The 25,994-nt window shown below is 34.2% G+C and overlaps 1 protein-coding gene across 1 annotated transcript in view; it reads left to right on the forward strand.

Moving 5' to 3' along the window:
• The window catches only part of EPHA6 (EPH receptor A6), a 788,910-nt gene that overhangs the window by 37,799 nt on the left and 725,117 nt on the right, over positions 1-25,994 (forward strand). Inside the window, 1 exon segment of the mRNA XM_087439470.1 lies at positions 25,090-25,154. Within this exon segment, the coding sequence (XP_087295596.1) occupies positions 25,090-25,154 (65 nt within the window).

The raw sequence follows: 25,994 nt of genomic DNA on the forward strand, positions 1-25,994 counted from the left end.
TCATTATGTAAGAATTCAAGGTGGGGCTTAAAGGAGACTTGTTAATTTGGTGAGCGCTGTGTTTAGGGTTAGTCTCATGCTGTGCCCAATTAACTTTTCCGTCAGCAGCGTAGCTCCTGTGCTGTAATACAAAGACTATCTGGTTGAAAGTGAAAATATACTCCTCACTTCTATGACTTTGATGATGCCTCTCTGCTGATGTCAGTCCAGATGTCTTGGTGATTGCTCTTAATAGATTACTAAAGATTTTTTTTGTCTTACTTCCTTGTTTGTTTTGCCTACCCTAACTTCCTGACAGCCATCAATGAATTCTAGTAGTGAATTTCTAATCATTACCTACAATGAAAGCTAATTTATTAATTATCTCATCACTTTATCAGGTCTTACTCGATTTGAGTTACTAGAAAAGGGGAACCTGGCACATTTCTATATATCTTTAATAGATCATAGGTTAAGGAATTCGTTGTTGCAAAGGGTAAGGTTGCAGTGGACACACTGAATTCTTATAGCATCTGTTCTGTTCTGATTCAGAACTGGCTCTACTTTGTGGTTACAGGATATACTGCAAAATCCAGGTTGGTTAGCTAAACTTTTCCTAAGCAGTGATGATGTATTTGAATGTCTATTTGAAATGTGAGTGATGGGTCCACAAGATTTCCTAATATTTGAGAGTAAAATTATAGAATTAGAAAGTTATAGCTCAATGAATACTTGAAGACAAAAATCACAAAGCTTACATCTGTAAAATAATGTTTTTAAAATTGTGTTGTGACCCAGTAGGTTAATAAAATAAATTTAAAAATAAAAGGGAATAGAAAATATAAAATTATATGAGGCAAGTTTTTTGATGAAAATTTGCTTCATTTTTATGTTTACTGGTTCCTAATGTAAACTGTATTTTGATTGTGGGTAGCCAGTAATGTTGAAAGCCACTGACCCATAACAGTGGTTCTCAAAATGTAGTGCACAGAAGAATTTCATGAGGAGCTTGTTTAAAAACAAATAGAGAGAGAGAGAAAGAGAAAGAGAAATGCTAATTGCCTGTCTCTACCCTATGAGATTCTGACCCAGTAGAGCTGAGATGAAGCCCAGGAATGTGCTTTATTTATTAACAAACATCCCAGATGACTCATGCAAGTGGTCTTTATGTCACATTTTGAAAATTAATGCTCTTGTGAAAATAGAGGAAAGAAACTGTGAGCCTAGAGCTTTCTTTTATGGAGGTAAGGGAAAATATTCTCTATTCTAGTTGTTATACTAAGCCAAACATATTTGGAAAAAAGTGAAATAGAATTAAATAGTTTGAATAATTTTGTATATTTGATATGTGAAAGTGATGTACAATAACTCCTTTAGTAGCTTGAGAGATTAAATTTAATCAAACTAGATTGCCCAGTTGGTTCAACCCAAAATGAACTTAGAATGAACTGAGAGGACTGTTTATTGGGTGTGGTATTCAAACAAGAAACTAAATTTCTCTTTAAATTTTTTTCGGTCACCCATTACCCCATTACACATCTCTGACTGTAAGGCAGTTATTGATCTTTATCATAGATGCAGCTGGAAAAATGACACAGTCTTAAAATGACTGTTCTTAGACCATGTCCAGACTGTTCCTGGGGCCACGTGTTTGGTTGTTTGGCTTGCAGTTATGGGAGTGTCAGTGGGAATGTGTTGGGTTTTATATCTCTTCTATACTGTAGCAATATCTCTTCCTTGATTCTGGTGCAGCTCGCTTAGGGTGGATCCCTCTCTCTGACTCCTTTCCATCAAAGCATGCTAACTGGTATCTCGCAGAATCCTGGTTTCTCTCTCATTTTTCTCCAGAATCCCAACCAGTAGAGTGAAGGCCTGTTTATTTTTGCCTCAACTATTTTATCTTGTATAAAAAAACAGTGTTTGCTGCTGCTTATAAATTAAAATGTAACTCTATCCAGGTCCTGTTAGTGAATAAAATTTATATCTGATTCTTGACAAATTATTAACCAAAAATACTCTTAGGAACTAATCCTAAATAGTCAGTAATTTTTTATGTTTACCGACCCTCTCACCCCTCCTCCTGAAGGGAGATAATAATATTGGATATTTATCAAAACACAGTTTGACATTGTTAGTTTTTTTCTCTTCTGAGATGGTGAGATGACACAAGAAACCTTTTAGGAATCTCCTACAATTCAGGCACATTTTAATGTTTTTTTTATTGCTGTTGTGGAAAATAAGTAATGCTTCTCTTAAAGAGAAAGAAACATACACTTTTAGAACTGAGTGGACATGTCATGCTTACATTGATAGATATGTGAGTATGAATTATAATCCATGAGGTGATGAAACATTTAAACAAAAGATTCTTGAGATTCTAGGATTATAATCTTTAAGAAGAGAATTACATAAGAAATTCTTGTTAAGTAGATTAGGAGGTAAATTATATGAAAACATGAAATATTTGTGTGTTTTTGGAAATCTAGGAACTGTGTAATATCGTAGGAAGCCAAAATACAATTTTACCTCAAAAGGTATACAATAAAGTCATTTCAAGTCACTCACAATTTGATTTGGCCAGGTAATATAAGAGTAAGTATAGTAAAAAGAGTCATGTTTATTCATTCAGTTCACGTTATTGATTGCTTATTAGATAATCACTGTACCAAGCCAATGTTAAGATGGGATATTGTATCTATATGAGATATGTTAACTAAAACTGTTGTGGTAATCATTTCACAATATATGTAAATCAAACCATCATGCTGTACACCTTAAACTTATACAGTGATGTATGTCGATATTTCTCAATAAAACTGGGGAAAAAAGCTCTAATAAAGCCCTACAGATATGATCAAAACACCAAGTGATATGGGAAAATAATTAACTTTATTATGTGATTTGGTTGAGTTATGAACTGTTTTTATGCTTTAAAGGGAAATCCCTAATAAATGGAAAGAACATAGCAGATCAATTCATCCTGTTAAATAGCTGCTGTGTGATTATGTCAGCATAGGAAGCATCTCATATAAGCCACCTTGTATTTACTCACTTTTAAAAAGTGTCAGGAATACTCTCTGACTTATAAATGAGCATTGGTGGATTAGAAAGCATAGTAAATAAGACGGACTGGAGAAGAAAGGAGAATATGTTAAATCTTATTTTTAATTACACATGTGATGTCAAATACCTTTAAAAGAATGATATTCTGCATTGTATTCAATATCATAGAAGTGTTCATGATGTGAAAGTTCAGGTTCAAGTTTCTAGAATAACCTACCTTTAATGTTCAATATACAGTCCCAGAGGTGCTTATACTTCATTAATACCTGACTTGGTTTAAGAAAGACTATGTACAAATCTCGGATCTGCCCATCTTTTTTGTTTGTTTGTTTCAAACTTCTGCTTCCTTTTTTGATATAATCATTACTAAATTTAGTGACCTAATTCTTTCCCTAATATTCCAGGAAACCACAAGTCATTTACTGGCTTCTGTAACACTAATAAAATATAAGCATTTATTTATTTTTTATCTTATTTATTTTTAATTTATTTAAAAAAAAGAAATTTCTGGGCCGGCCCTGTGGCTTGGTGGTTAAGTGTACGCGCTGCGATGCTGGTGGCCCGGGTTCGGATCCCGGGTGCGCATCGAGGCACCACTTCTCCGTTCATCCTGAGGCCGAGTCCCGCATACAGCAACTAGAAGGATGTGCAGCTACGACATACAACTATCCACTGGGGCTTTGGGGGGAAAAAGTAAAATAAATAAAATCTTTAAAAAAAAGAAATTTTTGTTGAGATATATTTTATAATGCTCACAGTTTTCTTGGACATAGCAAAAAATAGTCACTTGGAGTACTATTAGCAGTAGAAAAAATACCCATTCATTCCACATGGGCTTGCAATAAAAAAAAAATCACCTTTCAAGATTGTTTTATGTTTGCATGTGTATGGGTGAACATTGTTATGTATACATATATTTCATTATATTCATGTTGCAAATCAGATTTTACTCTTTTAATATGCTAATGAAATTATGCTAATATGTATTAAAATTCTAAACAAATGATGATCCTAGATTGTTTTAAATTATTTTTAATATTTCTACTTTAATAAAAGTTTGTTCACATCCAAATTTTTTCTAATACCCAAGAAAATACTTTAAATATTTATGAAGACTCTTAGTGACCACATTAATTGTTATAAAAATATTTAAACCTTCATGTTTTAAAAGTTTTATTTGAAAATTTGATTGACGCAGTTTACCATGCTATATAATGCTAAATGGTTTTTTAAAAAGTGTTCAAGAATTTCTTGAGATGGAGTAAATTGGCCATGTTTATATCCTTAAAAAATAAGATGTATTTTATACCAGAATAGATTGCATTTGTTTTTCTTATTCTTAGATCATCTGAATAGCTTTATGTTTGTATTTCTTATAAAAATTTCCAAGATTAGTAATTGAGTTTAGACATAAATGAAAATATTGAGGTCCAGACATTCTTGAGTGACATAACTGTAATTTTGCTTTCTGATCTACACAATACACAGTAACTGCTTTTCCCAGAACAATTTGAAAAAAATGGAAATTTCCTAGGGGGAAATATATGCTTATCAAAAGCTAGAGCTGTCTTCTGGTGCAGCATTCAAAGCTGAAGTAAATAAGACATGAAGTTTAGCTTCCCAGAAGGCTTTAATTCAGAAATTGCTGACCAAATACAAGTGTCCATAGCCTTCTATCATAAGATTTGTTCATTACCTTGGTCCAGTTGCTCAGGTTAGGTGTGAAATATTATAAAATTCAAAAGTAAGTGCTTTAAAAAGTGCCAGCTTAAATATTCTGTTGTTCAGTAGAAATATGGATGACTCTGGCTCGGTATTTATTCATTGCACATGGTGGGAGATTAGGCAGTAAAATGTGACTTCTTTTAAAATCAATTAAATTTAAAGTCAAGTTTTATAATATTTTGTTTCTAAAATTCTAAATAAATATTAAGGTAATTATTTTTTTGGTTTTATGTTAGGAAAAGCTCCATATAAAATCATGTAAACTTTTACATCCTGCTGTGTTAATTTTTTACAGCTGCTTATTAGAATCCTTTAATCAGAAAACCAAGAGTGTGGAGGATCCCTCTCAAATCTCAAGTCTTAGAAGTCACTGTCTCCCTTTCACTCTTCTTGTGCCACAGGCTGTTGGATTTCCTTGTCTCGTAAACTTCCCTGTCCACCTTGTCCTCAGCATAGTGGTTAGGTGTTTGGGCAAGTCCAGCTGGCAATACATTCAAATGCTTGTGCCTCTTGTTGGCTTTGCTTCCTGGGGAACCTTTGTTTCTGTCCGTCTTCAGGACTTTGCTTTCTTAACCGGTGAAGTAGAGGTAGTAATAGGAACTTTTTAAAAAAATAAGTTTGAAGTAAATAGCAAATAAGGTAATACATGTAGAGCACGCTTAGCTAAGGGCTTGACACAAGAAATCATTCCACAGATGTTAGGTAGAATTATTATATTACAACTCAGGATTTAATAATGAGACTCATAAAGTCAGCTGAAATTTCAAAGCCAAGAACAATGTGTAGGAACTGTTAAAAGAAAAACTGAGGCATGTTAAAAATTTTAAGAGTTTATTTGAGCAAAAATTGATTTAATTGGGCAGCATCAAACTGGAAGTGGTTAGGAGCACTCCACCAGCAGGAACTAGGGGCAAGACTTCATAGAGAGGATGTGGAAGCAAAGCAAGGAAGTTATTTGATTGGCTACAGCTTACGTGGGCACTCTATTTGGGAACACCTAGTTGGCTGTTTGTGATTGGTTGTCCTTAGGTTTTGATTTCTTAACCTGGAGGCATTTACAGGCTTAGGTTTTGGTTTGCTTACATACGCTGCTAAAGCATTGAAACCACCTCAGTTTAATGGCTTCCTTGTTTAAATAACTTAACAGTACAGATAACTACGTACCCTAAAGTGAAGTACTAGACCATCCCCTGTGCAGCTCATAGTTAGTTAATAGTTGTTAAAACCTATCTTTCCAACAGTTTTTAAAAACCTATCTTTCCAGCATTAGAGACAACCAGTTTCAACTATCGTACGTGATTGGGTTTTGGGACACTGGAAGGAGTTGCATTTGGAGGTGGAGAAGGAACGCTTTAGTGCAGGAGACATTAAAGGGACAACTCAAAGGTAAATATGTGTTCACGGTAATTTTAGGAGCATAGGATGGCAGGGGAGTCTGTAACTAGGTGGCCTGAGACAGGAGAGCAGAGGCAGAAACAGGGCTGCACCAGGAGGGAACTCTGTAAACTAGTGCCTAGGGGTCAACTGTGTGCATTTCTATATCCTAAATGAGGGCCCTTCAGGAAGGAGCTGTCCTGGAACCCTTTAGAAAGGGTACTGCCTCAAATGCTGAAATGGCTTCCAGATGGGATGATGTAATCTAGGAGCTGAGGAGGAAGTTGAAAATAACTAACTGGAAGAGGCAGTGTTTTCTTCGGAAGTGGAGTTTTCCAGCAGGAGAATTTTCTTAAAATGATCACACAAGGTACAGTCAGCTTTGATCACCTTCCAGTCCCAGAGAGCACCAAAGCCAGATGAAGAATGAACCTTCATGAAAAACTGTACCCCTCTCTACTTAATCACTCAGCTTGACCCTGGTGAGTCAGAAATAGCAGCCAGTGAGTTGGAGAGGATGAAGAGAATCAAAATCATACCCCTTCATCACCACATGCTTCCAGGCCTTGAGAAAAATCAAATAGACGGAGAAGTGCAAAATTGTTTGAATTTTGGGTTTTGGTTATTTTCTTGCACGAAATATTTCAAATTTTTGAAATATGACATGTTTTGACTAAAAAGGCCTGGCAAAGTAATGTTACCTGCCTGAGATTTCATTGGAGGATGGGATAAAACTAGCTCACAGAGATTTTTTTTGAAGGGAGGGTGGCAGAAAATTAAAATCAAATAAATATATACATTAAATAAAATGAATGAGTATATAAACTAAAATATAAAAATAAATAAAAGCCTAACTCTTTCAATAGAATGATCACTTAAGATAATCAAAAATGCCCCTAACTACTGTGTGTCCTAGTTGCAGGAGATAGATATCTTGCTGCCCTCTGGAAGCATGAATGTTAGTTATGGAAATGAAATTATATGGCATAGTAGGAAAAGCAGTATACTTGGTGAGAAATATGGATTTTAATCTGATGCTAACACTACCTGCGTGATCTTTAGTAGGTTTTCTAGTATTTCTGGGTCCCGTATTCCTCGGTCCCATATTCCTCATCTGTAATAGGAAATGATCTTGTATACTTCAGAGAGTAATAGTTCAGATCTGAGTGAGTGTAAACTATAATGATGAACAAATATAAAGAAAAATAATATAAACTGACACATGGTGTTTCCAATGGGACACATAAATTGGCTGCACGTACTAAGTATATTTAGAGGAAGGAGAGTTCACTGTGGCCTTGATCAGTTGGGACTTTTTATGCCAAGGCTGCCGTCATTTCTCATCTGGAATCTTAACAGTAGTCTTCGGATAAGTATTGTGCTAGGTCCTAGAAAAAAGTTGGTGAACAAGGTGACTAAGGTCGCTAAGCTTATGAAACTTAAGTCTCCTCTGGGAGATGAATGATTGAATAGTCACAGTAAAGTCATGCTTTTTTTGCTAGAGTACATGCATTAGTTTAAGGAAGCCCAATAAGAGTGATGCTTCCCCACCATTAGGTAAAAGATATCACAAGAGATTTCCAACGAGAACTGTCATTGAGCTGAGTCCAGGGATAGGTAGGCACCAAGATAAGAGAATATTAGTTTGCAAGAAGGCCCAAAGAGTCTGATGTTTTTGAGAACATTAGATAAAATCAGTAAGGCCTGAAGCACTGAGTTTGAGGGATGGAGTGCTGAGAAAAGAGGCTTGAGAGATGAATGTCCATATCCTGCAGGGACACAGAAGCATAATGTTGGTCACTTGAGAATTGCTCAGAATTTTTGTTGAGACAGCTAATCATCACTAGTCCAAATACTTATGAAAAAAAAACCAACAACTAAAATTGTTTGATTTGGTCATAGTAGTGATTTAAACATCATCTTACTATTGTTTTCCTGTAAACTGATGGGTGCTTTTATGAGTATGTCATATATAGTACACAGTGGGGAAAAGTTAGTCTAGAATACTTCAAGAAGTTCTGCTCATTAGAGCATTAGAGCGTTGACTATGGTTATTGTTTACCATTATCTAAATTCTCAAATTAATCTCTGAAAATATACATTTCTTTGGTTTATTTTTTAGGAGTCTGTTTTGTGTCAGTCTCAGCCTTATCAATAACCAGTGATGTGGTTGGACTGGCCATTGTGATTTTTATTTTGATTGCAAGATGCCCTTCAGCAATAACCATCAGGAAAAAAAATAAAGGTTTATTACTGACAAGACCTCGAAATTACACAGCACACCTGGGGCTACACAGTGAGATTGCGGGTGGAGGGAGAGAGAGCATGTGGGCCTAGGGTTCTGCTTTTATTGGGGTCGAGGGTGGAGGCCTATGGTTTCACGGGCTCACTCTTCATTGGTGAATTTAAAACATAAGAGCCAGAATTTAAAGTGTAGGAACAGAACAAAGTAGCTCAAATGGTCAGTTATTGAAATCAGCCAAGATCTCTAAAACAAAGGAGCCTCAGGGAAGCTGCCTGGCTCTTGATCTAGTCTGGGGCTCTTTTGAAGTGGATGCTTCAGCATTCAAAACTTAAGTCAGGCACTTGTATTACAAAAAAGAAAACCCCACTGTCAGGGCTTATGGTACAGAGTCATAAAGACAACAAGGTAATCGAGACTAACACCAGTTTATGGAATAAAAACAACATGCAATAACACGTTTTACTGTGTCTTCCTAGCCCATGGTCCATCATTAGTGGGGTTGAGTTGAGTCGTGTTTTCAGGCTGATTTTTGAATTTAGGTAATACAAGAGAAAATACCAACTTCAAGAGAGTATAAGTAAGGAAAGGCTTAGTGAATACGTACATATTTGCAAGTCATGTTTTGTTTTTTAAAATGACCAAATATTTGAGCTTAGTTTCATTATGATTTATGGTGGTATGGTAGGAACATTTCATTATAATGTATGACATTTTTGGAATTGGGCTGGAGCAACTGGAGTATTAATCTTCTAGAAAAACCAGAAATTCCACTTCTTATCAACATGAGTTCAATACTGTATCAAGAAGTTTAATCCTCTGGATAGGATGAATTCAAAAATGTCTCCCTAAGTCACTCAATTTCACAAGTTTGGGTCAGTTTACTAAATGTTGTCAGCCTCTCTATTTTTAAGGATTTTACATGGTACATATATTACTTAGTTTTTAGAGTATCTTTTTCATCTCAACAAGTACTTCCTAAATGCAGGATGGTTTGCTCTCCACCAACCTGTTCCCTCTCTGTTCCATATTTACTTGAGTACCTTGCACAGTTCTTGGGTTTACTAAGTACTCAATAGATGGTTGACAAAGGTGATGAGGAGGAGGTAAATGACTGTGTCTGTCTGTTCCTCTTTCAGTGGCTTCCTTATTTGGGATTGAGGCCTTAGAACTATTCATTTAATAGATTTCTCTTAAAATTGCTGTGTAGAGTTCCTTTGAGTTAAAACTTTTAATATGTCATCCATTTCTCTATAAACAAGATGACTAGGATATCATTGCCCTTATAGTAGAGGAAATATGAGATAATTGTCACTGACCCCATGGTTAGAGTTACCTACCTGTTGCTAATTGTTGCTGATTAAGATTACTGCTGATACCTCTTGCTGATTATTGTCAGTCTGGCTCCCCTGCTTAGAAAAGAGACAACCCTTCCCTCAGTAGTAATGTGAAATCTTAACTCTCCAGGGGCTTCCATACTTCCCTCTATTCACAATTTGTTTCTCTAAGGCACAAAGGCATGTCGTCAAAATTTATAACTATGTCTCAGAACAATAATAGATATGAAGATTTATTAATATTCTGTCTTATTTTTTGAGGTTTTAATATATCCTAGGCTTTAATAAAAATAATGTAAAGTTTGAATTTATATGAAAACCCAACCAAATAGGGGCTCTATAAATGGTATCATTCTGGCCACCTCAAGATGAAAGTGTCAGTTCAGTAGGATTCCTATATTTAACTTCAAAGATATTGTAGCCACTTCTATAGCTCTTTTAAAATGCTTTTAATACCATTTGATGTTCCTTTCCTTAGCCATTCTGCAGCTTCAGTGGCCATAATACATTGACTACGTTCTTTGTTAGGAGCACCAACTGATTTATTTTATTCTGAGTAAATGGTTCTTCTTTTTCATAGGTAGTTTTTCCCTTTTATTTGAGTGTAATCTTTCAGATTAGTTATATTGAGTGTGTTCTTTCAGATAATATGTATATATATAACTAATCTGAAAGAATATTCTTAAGACTATTTCAAATATACTTTACTTTTTATATATAAAATCTCCCCTACTAGGTTCCCATTGAAATTTCTTTTGCTTAAGTTGTTGAAGCTCCTGAATCATTGTGATTTCGTTTCAGTAGTTTTCTTTTTTTTTCTTCCTGTGTGATCAGGATTTGAGGATTATTATTGAGGCTTTGTCAGTGTTTTAACTCTGCTCTAGTAATTTCCTTTGACACAATTTAATGGAAATCCACAAAGTTCTTTTATTATTTATTGCTTTTGACGCACTAGATTTATAATCACAGGACCTTAACTTCTCCCTCTCCAACGTACTCTTCTCAGTGCTTTGCAGCTAGTGAAAATATAACTATATTTTTTGTTTGTGTGCTCTGAATTATCCGTGTTTTTTTTTTTTCTTTTGTTGAGGAAGATTCACCCTGAGCTAACATCCGCTGCCAGTCCTCCTCTTTTTTTGCCCAAGGAAAATTAGCCCTGAGCTTACATCTGTGCCAATCCTACTCTATTTCTTTATATGTGGGACACCTCCACAGCATGGCTGGTGAGTGGAGTAGGTCCACGCCGGGAATCCAAACCCACAAACCCGGACCACTGAAGTGGAGCATACGGAACTTTAACCACTCAGCCATGGGGCTGGGCCCTGAATTATCCATTTTTATCAACATTTTGAGCCATTTGCTAACTGCAGAATTAGATGTATCTAGTTATTCTAAACTCCTCACCTGTTCATTTTCATTTTGCTGTTCAATTCAGTTATTCATTTTTAAAATATTCAATCTTGGAGAAGACTGGGGGGATTATACAGTTCTGCCCTTTGAGAGTCTATGAAAGAAAAGTTACACAAGAGAATACATACATTGTGGTAAAATAAAGTAAAATAATTACTTAGTGAAGTATGTACAAATTTCAGTGGGGCATAAGAGTAAGAGCATCTGCATCTTTCGGGGGTAAATTAGGGAAAGTTCTATAAGAAATCGCATTTAGGCTAAGCCATAAGTGATGACTAGGAGTCTTCTTGCAGGACCAATGAGAGTGAGAGTATTCCAAGAAGAAGGAAATATGAAATGTGGAGAGGTGAGAGGACAGGTAAGTCTGAGAATTACCAGTATATCAGAGTAATGTAGGGTAGGGTACTGCAGAAGAAATAGGACAGGTAGATAGGACCAAGCCAGGAAGTGTTTTGCATGGAATGGAATGGAATTCAACAGGTGCCATACGTGATATTTTACCATAGAATGTTGGGACGTATTCAGTGGGAAAGAGGTTTTAGTGCCAAAAAAGTGAGGGGAATACTGGCTTAAAAATACTTAATCAATATGTTATTTCATGTCTTCTTCAATTCATTATTATATAGTTCATATCGTGAATCTAAAAGGAGTATAGAGACTGGTTCAACTCTATCTAATTGTAACTCCCTTCCTAGAGGCTTTCCATGAGTCTGAAATCTAATTAGATTTGTAGCAATTCTCATAATACATGGTTATATATTTCTTTTATAGTTTCTGTTTATTTTCTGTTTTTCATGTTAATTATAATCACCCTGAAGGTAGGGACTGTGTTTATTTTGATTCATCTTTATATTCAGAACCTGGTAGAATGGCTAATATATACATTATGAAGAAATAAGTACACATTTGTGGGAGAATTTTGTAAGTGATAAGGGGAACCACTGAGGAGTTTTGAACAGAGAATGGAAAAATCAGATTTGTATTTTAGGCAGATCACTGAGGCTGCATTGTGGAAGTTAAATGAGAGGAACAGGACCAAGGAACCCTATTCCAGTTGAGAGATGGAATAGGTAGGGAATAGGAAAACTGATAGATTTGAAGATGGTTTAGAAAGTTCACTGTATTAATTCTGTATTGTTGTTGTTACAAATTTAGCAGCTTAAACAACACAGATTTATTCTTACAGTTTTATAGGTTAGAAATCTGACATGCATCTCTCTAGGCTAAAATCAAGGTGTCAGTGGGACTGTGTTACTTTCTGGAGACTAGGGAAGAATCCATTTCCTTGTCCTTTCTGGCCTCTGGAGGCACCCCACATTCCTTGGCTGTTGGCTGCTTTCCTCCATCTTCAAGCCAGCAATATTGCATCTCTCTCTCCTTTCTTCTTCAGTCACTGGCTCTATCTTCCACTTTTAGGGACCTTTTTTACCAGATAATCTAGGATAATCTCCCTAATTTAAGGTCAGATGATTACAAACCTTAATTTCATCTGCAACCTTAATTTTCCTTACAAGTAACAGCATATTCACAGGTTCCTGGAGTCAGGACATGAACAACTTTGGGGGGCCATTATTCTGCCTGCAATATCCATTTTGGAAACTGTTAAGGAGATAGGGAGTCAGGGATGAGTCAAAGATCGGATGCAGGTTCCTAATTTGAGCACTTGGGCAGATGCTGGGTGCTAGTAACTGAGATAGGGAAATCAGGAGGAGGTGGTACCCATTGATGGGAAAATAGTGAGCTCAGATGCAGACATGTTAAGTTTGAGGGGCTTCTGAATTGTGTGTGAAGAATAAGAGAGAGATTTATGCTGGAGATACTGTTATGGAGATTGACAACATTGAAAAAATAATTGAAACCACCAAACTGATAAATTTTCTCTGAAAAGCGTGAAGACAGAGAAAACAAAAGACCAGATTCCTGAAAAATGTTCAATTTTGCATTATTCAAAATATGGCAGTTTTAGATTACATGATGAAATAAAGTCATTGAGGCAAGATAAAACTATTAATATTAAGGGAAGTTGCTTAGAAACTGTTTGAACTGAGAAATCAATGGTTTAGTTTTTTTAAACTCTTCTCATTCTTGGTCAATAAAAATAAGGACTACGGTGTGTTTACCTCTGTAAAGAACAACCTAAGACAGAAACAGTTAGCCAACCAATTGCAGACTCCATGGGTAAAAGTTTAGATTCTTCCCAAAATTGTGTGTTATGGTCAGCAAACATTATTCTCTGTCCTTATTTGAAACCATATAAAATCAACTCATAGTAATTGGGATTTATTTTACTCACATGGAAGAATCTTTCTTGGGGAAAAAATACTACTTTGTAATTAAAGAGATTTTATAGATAGAACAGATTTTCTTTCCAAGAAATAAAAATTAGGCCTCCCAAAATTTAGCCAATAACAGATAGGCTGTAACTACGGCAACTATAATGTGTCTTGTAAATAGTGTTTGAAATGCCAGAGTTGAAGTTGGCAATGTGTATATTTGAAAAACAATTTCAAGTGGAAAACTTTTCATTGTTTCTTAAGCACTATTCAGCTTTAAAATGGATAGATAAAATTCTTTATTCCTTAAATAGAAATAGACCTAATGGATTTAAAAAAGTAAAATAGTTACTCCTTTCCAGTAATTTGGTACTTTCCAAGAAATCTTTGATCTATAATTTGGTCTCTTGAATGTCTTTACCTGCAGGGAAGGAGATTCCCTGGGGAGGCAGATCATCAGTGAATAAATCATCCTTCTCATTTATAAATTGGTCTCCCGTATCCCTGATTATCAAGAATCAGTCTCCTAAAATATGATCACTCCTCCTTGGAAGGATAAAAATTGAGCTTCTCCGCCATGAAAGCTGAGGACAGAATTTGGATCCTGATGACTTCATCAAGAGAGTTTCTTAACATTGTTACATTTCTTACCATAATCCATGTCTTGGGTAATCAGTAAATTAAGAAAACTGACCAATGTCTTGTAAAAGCTAGCATCTGCTTTCTTATGCTTAATTATACTTGGGAAACCTGTGTTGGATAAAATATTCTCCATTTGTCAAAATGTTAAAATGCCATTATCATTTCTATTACACTTTATTGCACAAGATCTGAGTGATAAACACTTTGACAGCAGCACTTAATGACTTGCGTTTCCTATAGGGTAATGATAAAAATGCTTGGTTTTTTTGTTTTGCTTTTCTTCTTTTCTTTTTTTCTGCCAGCAGTAAAGCTTCCATCTGTCATTCTTTTCTCTATACTGAAGCCATGCTGCTCTTGGCATGGGTCACATTTGTAAATGTTTCATTTATGAACCATTCCTCCTCCTGACTCCTCTGCGGTACAGAAATATGCCGCAAAAGATCAGCTGTCTTGCAGTTTATGTGCCTCTAAATCTGGCACTGCATTTGCTCTGTCACTTCCTCAATAGTTTCCAGTAGGAAGTTGTCCTACATAATTCTCATGACTTTATTTATCAAATAATTATGCTAAAAGCTGTTTAATGGCTAAGTGATATGACAACTGGTTGTCTTAATATTTTATTTGTCTTCGTATTTTTCCTGCCCATTTCTCTCCTTATAGACTATGCTGTTCCACAGGCAGTATTACTTACCAAAATCCTCAGTACAATTCAGTTTAGAATTCAGAAGACAACACACATTCTTTAGGCAGTCAATGATGTTGAAATTATTGTGAAAGGGTTAGAAAGTTATATTTTTATTTAAATTATTCTTGTGAATATCTCTCCAGAATGTGTTTTTGTGTGAACAGATTATCGAGTTTCATGACCTGACAACCATGTTTTATAAGCATCTGACTGTGAAATCTAAATGTTTGTGAACAATTTAGTTAGCTGCTTTAGAGAAGAATCTTCAACATTGGCAATTTGGCTTCACCTTTTTTAGAGCCTAAAGGAGCTAGAGTATGGATAATATTTCTGAAATCAGCTAGAGAGAGGGGATAGAGGAGTCAAGAAAAAAATAGCATTGTCTTTAGATATCTCTTGAGGATTTTTCCAGTGGATCATTTAACAAGGGAAGCTCAAAGGGCAAAGAAGAGACAGTCATGACCCATGACTCAATAAGCAAACTTTTGTTTGTTACTCAGTTTTACATACTAAGCCTTGCTACCCTGGAAGAGTGGCTAACAAGATCAGAGTCTGTTGAGAGCCAGGTTGGGGTGGATACTAAGGCTTAGAGAATTACTTGGTTTAAGGCAGAGCAACTCCCAACAATCGGTAGCATAAGAATTATGATTTGGCCAAATTTACACAAGCATACAATACTACAGCCAAGTATAGAACCCAGGAAGTAAATGGAAGATATAATCTAAACATAGGGTAATTTCCTTGGACGTGACAAAAGTTGGAGTTTTAGCAATTATCTTTCATTATGTTTCTGTGAAGAATTGCTTATGTGGTGTGATTTTAGATATGCCATGAAGGAGTCCCAAGTCACTGTCGCCTGAAGGGTGCTGTAATCAATTCAGATTTAACTTGGATAAATAAATAAATGGTGCAGGAAGGGGTAAGTGGAAATGAATATTCATAAGCACATTTTTTGCTATTTTACTTAAGATGTTTTCTTGATATGATGAGTGCTTTCAGTTGGGCAGCAGATAAGATGGCTAATTTGAACACTGGGCTGCTGGAGGTGGGGATAGTTGCACAGGGTTTGGACTGAGAGTGAGCAGCCTGAGGGCATTCACTGATGAAAGGGTTTGGGCCAGGGTGGAGCAGACAAGAGGACTTCAAAAGTTGCAGAAAATGTTTGTCTTCTCACAGTCTAGTTTGTGCTCAAAACAAATACCTACTTTGGTTTTATTTTTCCCAAAGACCACTTTGTCCCTTAACCATATCTTAGAGAGATCACATGTGAATAGCTTTTGACCTTCTCCATTACAAGCTAAGCACAATGGCCGTTTAAATTTTGTCCAGTGCTTGCCTTTCCACTAATCCTGTACTACTCTTTTAATAATTGGTTAGGAATGGTTTTTCCCAAGAAATGAGTTTCTTGCCCAGACTCCCTTCCACTCACTCCATTCATTCATTCATTCGTTCATTCATTTTATTCAACAAATATACACACACACAAACAGACCCTGCCCTTGAGGAGCCCATACTATGCTGGCAGAACTAATTTTTGAATTAAAGTAATGTTGATAATTGTATCTTTATTAGGCTATAATTTCAGTGGGCAAAAAGAGAATATTGTCCTTTCAAGGTTGTTTGATATGTTTTTCAAAAGTTTGATGATACAATTAATATTTTTTACCTGATAATTTTTTTATTTCTGATGACTAAAGCTTGGATTATAAAAACGTTTATTTCTGATAATGTTTACTTCAGTTTTTTTTTTTTATCTCCCATCTAAATAAAACATTCTGTCTCTCCTGACAAATTTAGCAGGTATTTCTTGTATTTGGGATTATTTTGGAGAGTACCCTTCAGGTAGAAAATTATTATTTCTCTTCCTGTTGACTCTGGGATGCATTTCTACAGTCTATTCATTCCTTGGCACTTCTATAGAAACTAAGATAAGTGGTCCAATTACTGACAGTTTTGATGGTGATGTTGATCTGCAGTTGGATGTCTGCCCTTTTGGAATAGCTGTTTAATTCTACACAGTCTGCTACATAGCTGCAGCCTTTCCATGTCTACACCTTCTGAATAAGGGCATTTTAATCTGTTTTGCTATTTACATGTTTGAATAAACTATGGCACATGGTTGACACAAAAATTCTAATGTGGGATTGAAAAAATGACACCAGGCACTCCTTGAGAGTAGACATTGTGTTTTATAAACTTTGTGTACCCTGCAATAGCTAATATAGAGTCTTAAATATAACAGACACTCAGTAAATGTTTGTTGAAATAATATTAAAATGTCTTAATTTAAAATCAAGTCACATTTTAGTTACTTTTTTCCATATGCTCTAATGAAGGAAGTTAAAAATTCATTATGTCCACGTGAGTGTAATGGGGGAAAAAACATTACAGGAAAAAATTTCCCTTTCAGTTTCAAGAAAAAATAAACTCTCTTTTACTTGTATAACTTTTTCTTATATTCTAGTAAAAGTCATTTTTTTCTTCTCGATGTAAAGCCGGTATTGTTTCTTTTTAAAGTAAAGGTTTCAGTAGTTTTTTTAAGACTGTTATTCCGTTATATAGAAGTGGTTTTACACTGAGATGGCCGTTATGTTGTAGATAAGACTTTCAAATTAGTAATCATTCTCTCTTTTATCAGAGGTATAAAAACAGTGATTTGAGTGCATATGAAACCTTGAGTTTCATAATATTCTTCCAAAAAAAAAGGAAAGCTTCCAAAGCCCATGGAAGACAAATGAGAAATGTAAGAAATGAAAGAACTAGAAAGCTGAGAAGCCTCTCTGATAATATGTAAGCAATGGGGAGCGGGTTCAATGGTTTGGGCTAAATGGGGTATATTTAATAAATGTTGTGAGTCTCTGAAACTCACAACATTTATTAAATATATTATAAGACTAGCAAATATAAGACTAAAGCCAAATAGTCTTTTCTAGCTATTGAAACTGGGTGTAATTGAAACAAATGGAAATAACACCGATCCTAAATGAAGCTACTTAGCTTATAGATGAAACTGCTGAAGATGTCAAAATGGAAGAATTAAGTATTGTTAATTAGGAACATGCCAAATTTCTTTTCTCTTTTTTTAACCATAGAGATAACTTAATAATTTGATGGTGAAAACTGGACTTTTGAGGTGACTCGTTGATAAGTCTTAATGACCTTGCTGAGGAGCCCCAGAGTAAACCTATCATTTAGTGACCTCTGATGGATCAGATCCAGATCTGGATTCTCCTTGGGTCTCTGTAAGTCCTCCTGTCCAACGGCAGGCTTTAGAAATGATTATGAGGCTGTGGGGGAATAAAGCTGTGTAAGGCAGGATAACAGAAGAGGTTTTTAGAGCAAAATGGGAAGATGTGGAAGTGAGGATGAACATTTCTAGTTACATTTTAATCAACTACTAACCATTCATTATTTGGATAAGGTTTTCAGTGGCAATTCTCAGTCTGTGGTATAACTTGCCTTCTAACTAGTGAACTAGCTTGAATTTTTTGCCCTTTTTCTCTATTTAAGGTGATGTGAAGAAAAATAATCTCTGGTTATTATAGCTTATTTTTTTCATCAGAAGTAAAGGACATGCTTTCTGAAAAAGATAGCATTTTCTCGTAGAGTAGAGAGCTGAAGGGTATGAGTGCAAAGTTCTAGACTTGATCTTGTTCTCTGATTTTGAGAAAAGTGTTTAACATCACTGTGTTCATATTATCTTTCAAATGGGATTTCCAGACTCTCAGCTGGGGTATAAAAATTAATCATGAACAACACCTATATTAAAAACAAACAAGCAACAACAGAAATAAGAAAGCCACAACAAAACAAATGCTATAAGTACACCTAATGAACAAGTATTGATCTCAGCTTCTAGGTAAAAGTAGTTTCATTATTTTTAAAAAGAAGTGATCTTCTTTGTAAAATATTGCCTTAAAAATAATACCAATACCCAGAAGACATACCAGGGGTAAACACAATAATCCTATGTTTATTTAAAGCAATCTGTGTTTGATTTTTTAGGAATTAAATATTGATCCTGACTCTGTGTGAGGGTAGATACCTATAGTTATATAGATCTGGAAGTAAAAGTTTTTATTTTTGTCAGTCAAAAATATAGAATTATGTCAAAACTAGATTAGTTAATGTGGTAATCTGAATGTCAGTTTAAAGCAGGATCTGAACAGGATGATATTCAAATGGACTACTGCTAAAATTTATAAGTATATATGTGCATGTTTGTTTATATATATATAATTTGAAGTCTTCTCTGGTTATATGATAACTCATCATGATGGCAGAAGTATTCCTTTTGTTTATTTACCTCTTTATTTAGAGCTGTGGGAGATGGTAGGGTGTGTTAAAGTCAGTGGAACATGGAACTATTAACCGGCTCTACTATTATGTTGTTATTAGTGACTTAGTAACTTGCTTTACCTTTCTGGACTTAATTGTAAAATAAAGGCTCTAAATTGAATGATTCTAAGAAGAAATGCCTTGGCCTTTTTTGCGTGAAGTCTATTGGAGAAAGTTCTCAAACTTGTATTTACTGTTGTCTAAACTTTTACAAGTATTGATAAATCTTTGGACTCAAGTCACATGTCATTAACTTGAATTTTTCCAAAAAAATTATCCTAAAAGAATAGCTACTTTCTTAGCGAGTTGATTGATCTCTTGTTTAATTTTTCAAAATCATATATATATAAAATCTCATCCTTTTTTATTGTGCAGTTGAAATAAAGATGATCTATTATATCCTATGAACCTATAGGCTAATTGTTTTAAAACTAATATCCCTTAAATTTACTAAAAGGGATGTAGATAAAGACTTGATAAATTATTCAAGGGCGAGAAATTAACACTGAGCTTTCTAATCTTAGGTACTCATTACCCTCATATTTAATCCAATATTATCAACCCTGTCTCTATCATTTGATATCTGCTTTTAGAACACAGTAAAATTTTCTTATAATTTCCAAAAGAATGAGTAAAGGGAGCACTAATGAATTAAGAGGTATTTTCAGAGAGAAATAGAATATGCTGGAAATTTACTTCTAAAAGTTAGTAGGAAAATTGTATGTAGTTTTACAAACATATTCTATGCGTTATGTTGCTTATTAAAATAAATATTTTCAAAACTTTATTTTGATAGCACCAGCCTACTGCTTTTTCTGTTTTTTTTTGTTTATCCAATTTCTTTTTATTATGATATGAATAAATATATTTTCATGTATACTCTTTAAGTAAATAATAGGTATTAATTTTGCTATATTTAAAACCTTGCCATTATTGTTAAAAATTATTGGCTTTTTATTGAAGTCAGTGTCGATGTAGTGTTATTTCCTTCTTAAGTTTACAGTACTTTTGCACTCTGGTAGAGACTAGCTAACTTTTACTGAAAGCCAGCAGGAGGAGCTCTCACCTTGCTGGGTCCAATGCAATTAGTGTGTGTGAAAAACCTGAATTTATGGGGGTTTTATGTGTGAAACAAATGATAAAATTTAAGCACTTATCACATGTAATGGTATTAAAAATATCAAAAACCCTCAGTTTTATTTTGATGTCATTGTTCATTCACTTGTCTAGAATGCAAATTTGAAATTTTACTGTTTACAGATTTTTAGAAGGTACGGTTACAGTTTAATGAGGAAAATAAAGCAATTATGTAAATCTTGTTTCTTGAAGCTACTAAGAAACAAATTCTTCCTAAGGATCTACACTGTTGTAGATATATACATGTTTTTCTTTTCTGTTTGTTTTGAAATGAATATACTTCATAGTTTACAAATTATGAATATGGAGCACTAGGCAGCCTAAATATATTATATAAAAAATAATTATATCAACTAGTAAGTTAATTAATTAGCTATAATTTCTGTATATAATCTATGAAAAAGAAATCTCTGTTGGTAGACTTCAATTCATATTAGAGATTTTTGAACACTCTATTCCAGTAAACCCGTTGATTTAAATGGCGTGATTTGTAGGTAGAACTGGTAAATTTTCTGTAGAAACCATTGATGAGAAAACTGGATAAAAACTGAAGAAGATTTGGAATCAGCAAAAGAAATAGTGATGTTTCTCTGCATCTACAAAAATAAAAAGAGAAAACAAATAATGAAGTTTTATATTCAGACTTAAAAAGGTAGGAAGAAAACACTTTCTTAAAAAGGTTTAAAGGTTTTAAATGTTTTTTAAAGGACATTCTAGCATCAGTCTCCTTGGTTGGAAACCAAATCTATCACTTTGTGATCCCAAGGAAAATTACTTAACCTTCCTGAGCCTCAGTTTTCTCATCTGTAAATTGAGTATTAAACATGAAACAACCGAGGGACAGCCCATGGCCAAGTGGTTAAAGTTCTGTGTGCTCCACTTCAGCGGCCCGGATTCACGGGTGCAGATCCCGGGCACTGACCTATATCACTCACCAGCCGAGCTGTGGCAGCATCCCACATACAAAATAGAGGAAGGTTGGCACAGATGTTAGCTCATGGCTAATTTTCCTGAAGCCAAATAAAAAAGAAGATTGGCAACAGATGTTAGTGCAGGGCGAGTCTTCTTCAGGAAAAAAAAAAAAAAAAGAAACAACTTATAGGACAATGTGGAGATTACTTGAAGAAGAAAATATATAGAAAATCCTTCCTGCAGTGACTATGAATTAATATCATTATTTTACCAGCCTGCTAGGGAAATAATGATGTATTCCAAAATATAAATGTTGCTAGATGAGTAACATTAAACTATTGAGTACCCAGAAGTATATACTGGTATTGCATACTTCTGAATTCTTTTCAACAGTATATACCAAAAATAAAAATAACTTTTATTTGATAATGAGATAAGCTTATAGATTTGAGTATTCATTATTATGCTACCTTTGGCTTTTTTCTGTAAATATGTGAGATTATTTTTGTTACACTGAATGAAACCAGATGCCATCAAATATCATTTTGTGTGTTTGTGTGTGTGTATGCACATATATAGTATATGTGTATATATGTATATATGTGTGTGTGTGTATATATAGATGTATCATCCTTACTGTACTTTTCTGTTACTTCCAATCTTGTTAGAATTGTAGGTTAATATGGAGTAAATGAGACTATAAAGAAAGCCTTTTAGCTGTAGCCCTTTATGTCTCTTTTCATCTTTTTTTGTGATGTTAGCAGCCATTGGAAACCACTAGCTAAATATATTAATTCATTAGGAGTAGAAAAGGGTGTAGCCTAATTTGGTCATTCTTCATTTATTAACTGAAATATTTCAGTAAGAGAAATTTCCCTTCTTCAGTTATTTCTTTATTCACAAGTAGTTTATATCAAAAAAGTGAAATAAAAATTTTATTCTTTTCAGATTATTTACAGCTTTTAAACTATTGGTTTTCTAGTATTCTGCAAACGTTATCAGTAGGTATATTTTATAGTTATGAATGCATGGATTTAAGCATATTTGCAGTGTTTCAATCCCTTATAGTCATTAACCTTGTATATGATCAAATTATCCATTTTTGGCCAATGGAAGCCTATGCAAGTTGGTTTCCAGTCCTTTTGACATGACCCTAGCAGTCATTGATATCTTCCCTGTTTTCTGCTAAAAGGATAATAAAACACCACCAATGAAGTAATCATACAAAAAATAAAATAAATGGAACCTGAATCTGATCAAGCCACCAAATATATCTGGTGATTTAAAGACAATACAAGGAATGGAGGAGCATGTACAATGCTGTGTTGCGATTAGGAACATCTAGAATGTGGGACAAAACAACCTGAATTTTTCAGTACATTTGATATCAAGTAGTGAAAGAGACAACTGGCTAGTAATTAGGGAAACACATATTAAAACAACAGTAAGATACCTTTGCACACCTGTTAGAACGCTTAAAAAAAAACTTGACGGTACCAAGTCCTGGTGAGGAGGTGGAGCAGTTGGGAAACCATACATTCTTCTAATGGGAATGTAAAACTTCAGAGCCATTTTAGAATACATTTTGACAGTTTTTTAAAAAAGTAAGCATTCTCCATATAACCCAGTAATCCCACTCCTAGTTATTTGCCAGGAATGAAAGCACGGGGTCACACAAAAATCTGTACATGGAAGTTTATAGTGGCGTTATTTATAATGTCCCCTACTGGAAACAGCCCACATGTCCATAGACTAGGGGATTCCATACAATACAATACCTTCCAGCAATAAAAAGGAATGGACTGTTGATAGATACAGCAACATAGATGAATCTCAAATGCATTATGCTATGGGAAAGAAACTAGGCTCAAAGGGCTACATGCTCTATGATTTCATTCATTTGACATTTGGGGAAAGACAAAACCATCGGGACAGAAATCAGATTAGTGTTGTCAGGGGCTGGGGCGGGGAAGGGATTCACTATGAATCACAAGGGAAATTTTGGGGGTGATGGAAATATTCTATAGCTTGATTGTAGCAGTGGTTACATGGATGTAGGGGTTTGTCACAATTCATAGAAATGTACATTTAAAAAGAGTGAATTTTATTGTAAGTAGATCATATCTCAATACATCTAACAACAAAAACGATAGAGGGGACACCTACAGATTAAAAAAACAAAGAGGTATGTCAGCTCACTGTAATGTATGGCTTTTATTTGGATCTTGATTTTCTGTTAAATAAGTTGTGACAATAGGAATATTAAACACTGACTGGATATTTGATGACATTAGGGAATTGCTCTTCATAGTAATGAATTAAAATATTGTAGTTATGTTAAAAGGAATCTTTATTTTAGACATACATACTGAAATTTTTACAGATGAAATGGTATGATTACTGGAATTTGCCTCAAAGAAGTCTTGCAGTGGGAGAGTAGGTACAGATGTATAGATGAATAAGATCAACTGTAAGTTGGTAATTACTGAAGCTGGGTGATGAGTGCATGAGGGTTCCTTGTACTGTTTTCTCCAGACTTTAAAATAGTTTGAGAATTTCCCACAATAAAAATTAAAGAATTATAGCTCGGTTTTGCAGGTGTAGTTTAGTGAATAGATTTTAACCGTACTGAAAGAATATTCTGCAATGAGTAATTAAAGTTTATCCCAGAAATTTAAGAATGATTTAATGTTTAAAAATAAAAAAAAATATCACAGTGATGCAAATAAGAAACAGGATCCTTACCACAGAATCCTTACAATAGACACTCAACAGCAGATGCCAAATAACATACTCCCAATGACATTTTTTAAAACTACACATAAAAATACCCACTTTCTTAACTAGATACACTCATGATGAGATAACAAAGCATTGTTTCTCAGAGTGTGGTCCATGGTCTGCTGTTGTCTGTGGGACTTGGAAGTAGTAGTTAAAAATTAAGATCTGCTGAATAATGGGCCCTACACATTGATCTGCTGGAAACACTACAAAAATTCTCCCCAGTTGATCTCCATTTATCTTTTCCAGCCTCGTTTCTATCCTCCTACTTCCCCAAAATCATTCCCACTCCTAATCCTCACTCCAGCGACTCTGAACTGATTTAGTCATATCTCAGTTACTTTATAGAAGGTATTCTAAAAGAAAAAAAGTATTTCTTTCCTTTCACATCTGATTGAAGACCCTCTCATCCTTGGCCACCTCAAATTACATCTCCTTTGTGAAATGCTCCCAGGCCTGCCCTACCAACCTTAACTCAGCTTAGTTGCTGGGCTATTATATAGTCTCTTCTATTTTAGAATTTAACAGAATATGTTATCGTTATTTGTTTACATGTCTGCTTTTTTGATCAGATTATGAGTTACTTTTGCTCAGGGAAAAAGATGCGTGGTTTTTATTTTTGTTTTTGCCTCCCTTAGCAGTAAATATACTACCTAGCACATAACAATAATTATGTAATCTATGCTTTAAAGAAAGTAGGTGTATTCAAAATGAGTTGTTTTCATACTTTGCCAATCATATATAAGGGCGTTTAATAACACAGAAAGAAAATATAGAAGCCTGTTTTAATATAGTTTTTTCTTTTTTTAATGGGGTATAAAAAGACTGTATATGAAAGTGGGGTTCTGGAACAGCAAAAGTGGTTATTTCATTAATTTTAAAAGTCAGCTATTAAAAATGACTGTTAATTCTGTTATTCAATTATCTATTTCATTTAGTACTGTTAAATACAAATTACATATTTTAAAATTAACTTATAACCACTTCATACATTTTATCATTTATTAATATTATTAAGTATTATGTATTACTATTTGGTATATACAAATAATTTTCCAGTAAGTAATGCAACTTATTAAAGCTAATACAATAAATAATAGGGTAGCTGACATTAATCATTTAAATAACTTTGTTATATTTTTGCATCAATTGAGAAATTCATACAAGGTTTCTTTATTTATTTAATTCCAGTTGTGTTGCTTGATACAACAACTGTTCTGGGAGAGCTAGGATGGAAAACATATCCATTAAATGGGGTAAGTTTAAATATATTTTTTAAGTTGTCATCCTTGTTAGGGTTTTTAGGGTCTGTTATGATAGTTAAAGGACCAGTAAATTTTTGGCTCTATTTAGTATGAATTTTAGCATATAACTTAAATCCCATAGAAAAGATTAAAATACAGTTAGAACTGGTAATCAATAGGATAATGTGTCAAACATGTTTGCTTTCTTCTAAAATACTAATTGTTCTTTAATTTAGTGTTTATAAATAGAAATATTAGAATATCTCCCATATAAATATTTTCTTTAGAAATCAATTTCTGTGTGTAAGTTCAAGACACTTTTCTGTGTATATGTTTATTAAATTTGGTGACCTCAATGAGTATTTGTTCATAAACAAACTTTAGATTATCTTACATAAGTGGATATTACAGATATTAGCAATTTGATTTTTATTGGAAAATATGAGTCTACTAAAGCAGTGTGTGTTTTTGAACTTAGGGAAAAGATGCGTTGTGATTAGGTTTTTGTTAGCTGGGAGTAATTGCTTTTGAAAGGCTTATAAGGATATGTAATTTACAAAGCACAGTTTTTTCAGGTACTAACATCATTTTAGCTATGATTACATTTGACTTTTTATATATTTTGTTATATTTTGCATAATTTTCACATCGCAGTGTGTTGCTACTTTTTTTTTTCCATTTCAAGCTAAAATAAAAGGGTGGTTTGTGAAGCTTTTCACTTTGGTTTTTGTCTATTTAAAGAAAAATCTTCAATAATGGAGGTAGTCAACTGTTTTCAGATATACTTGGGTTAGCTTTTCTTTCTTTTTCTAGAAGTTGTATTTTTCTCATTCATCAAATTCCTAGTTGATA

Source organism: Ceratotherium simum, chromosome 15, assembly GCF_057802395.1.
Source record: "Ceratotherium simum simum isolate JZ-2026a chromosome 15, ASM5780239v1, whole genome shotgun sequence".
Classification (NCBI taxonomy): domain Eukaryota; kingdom Metazoa; phylum Chordata; class Mammalia; order Perissodactyla; family Rhinocerotidae; genus Ceratotherium; species Ceratotherium simum.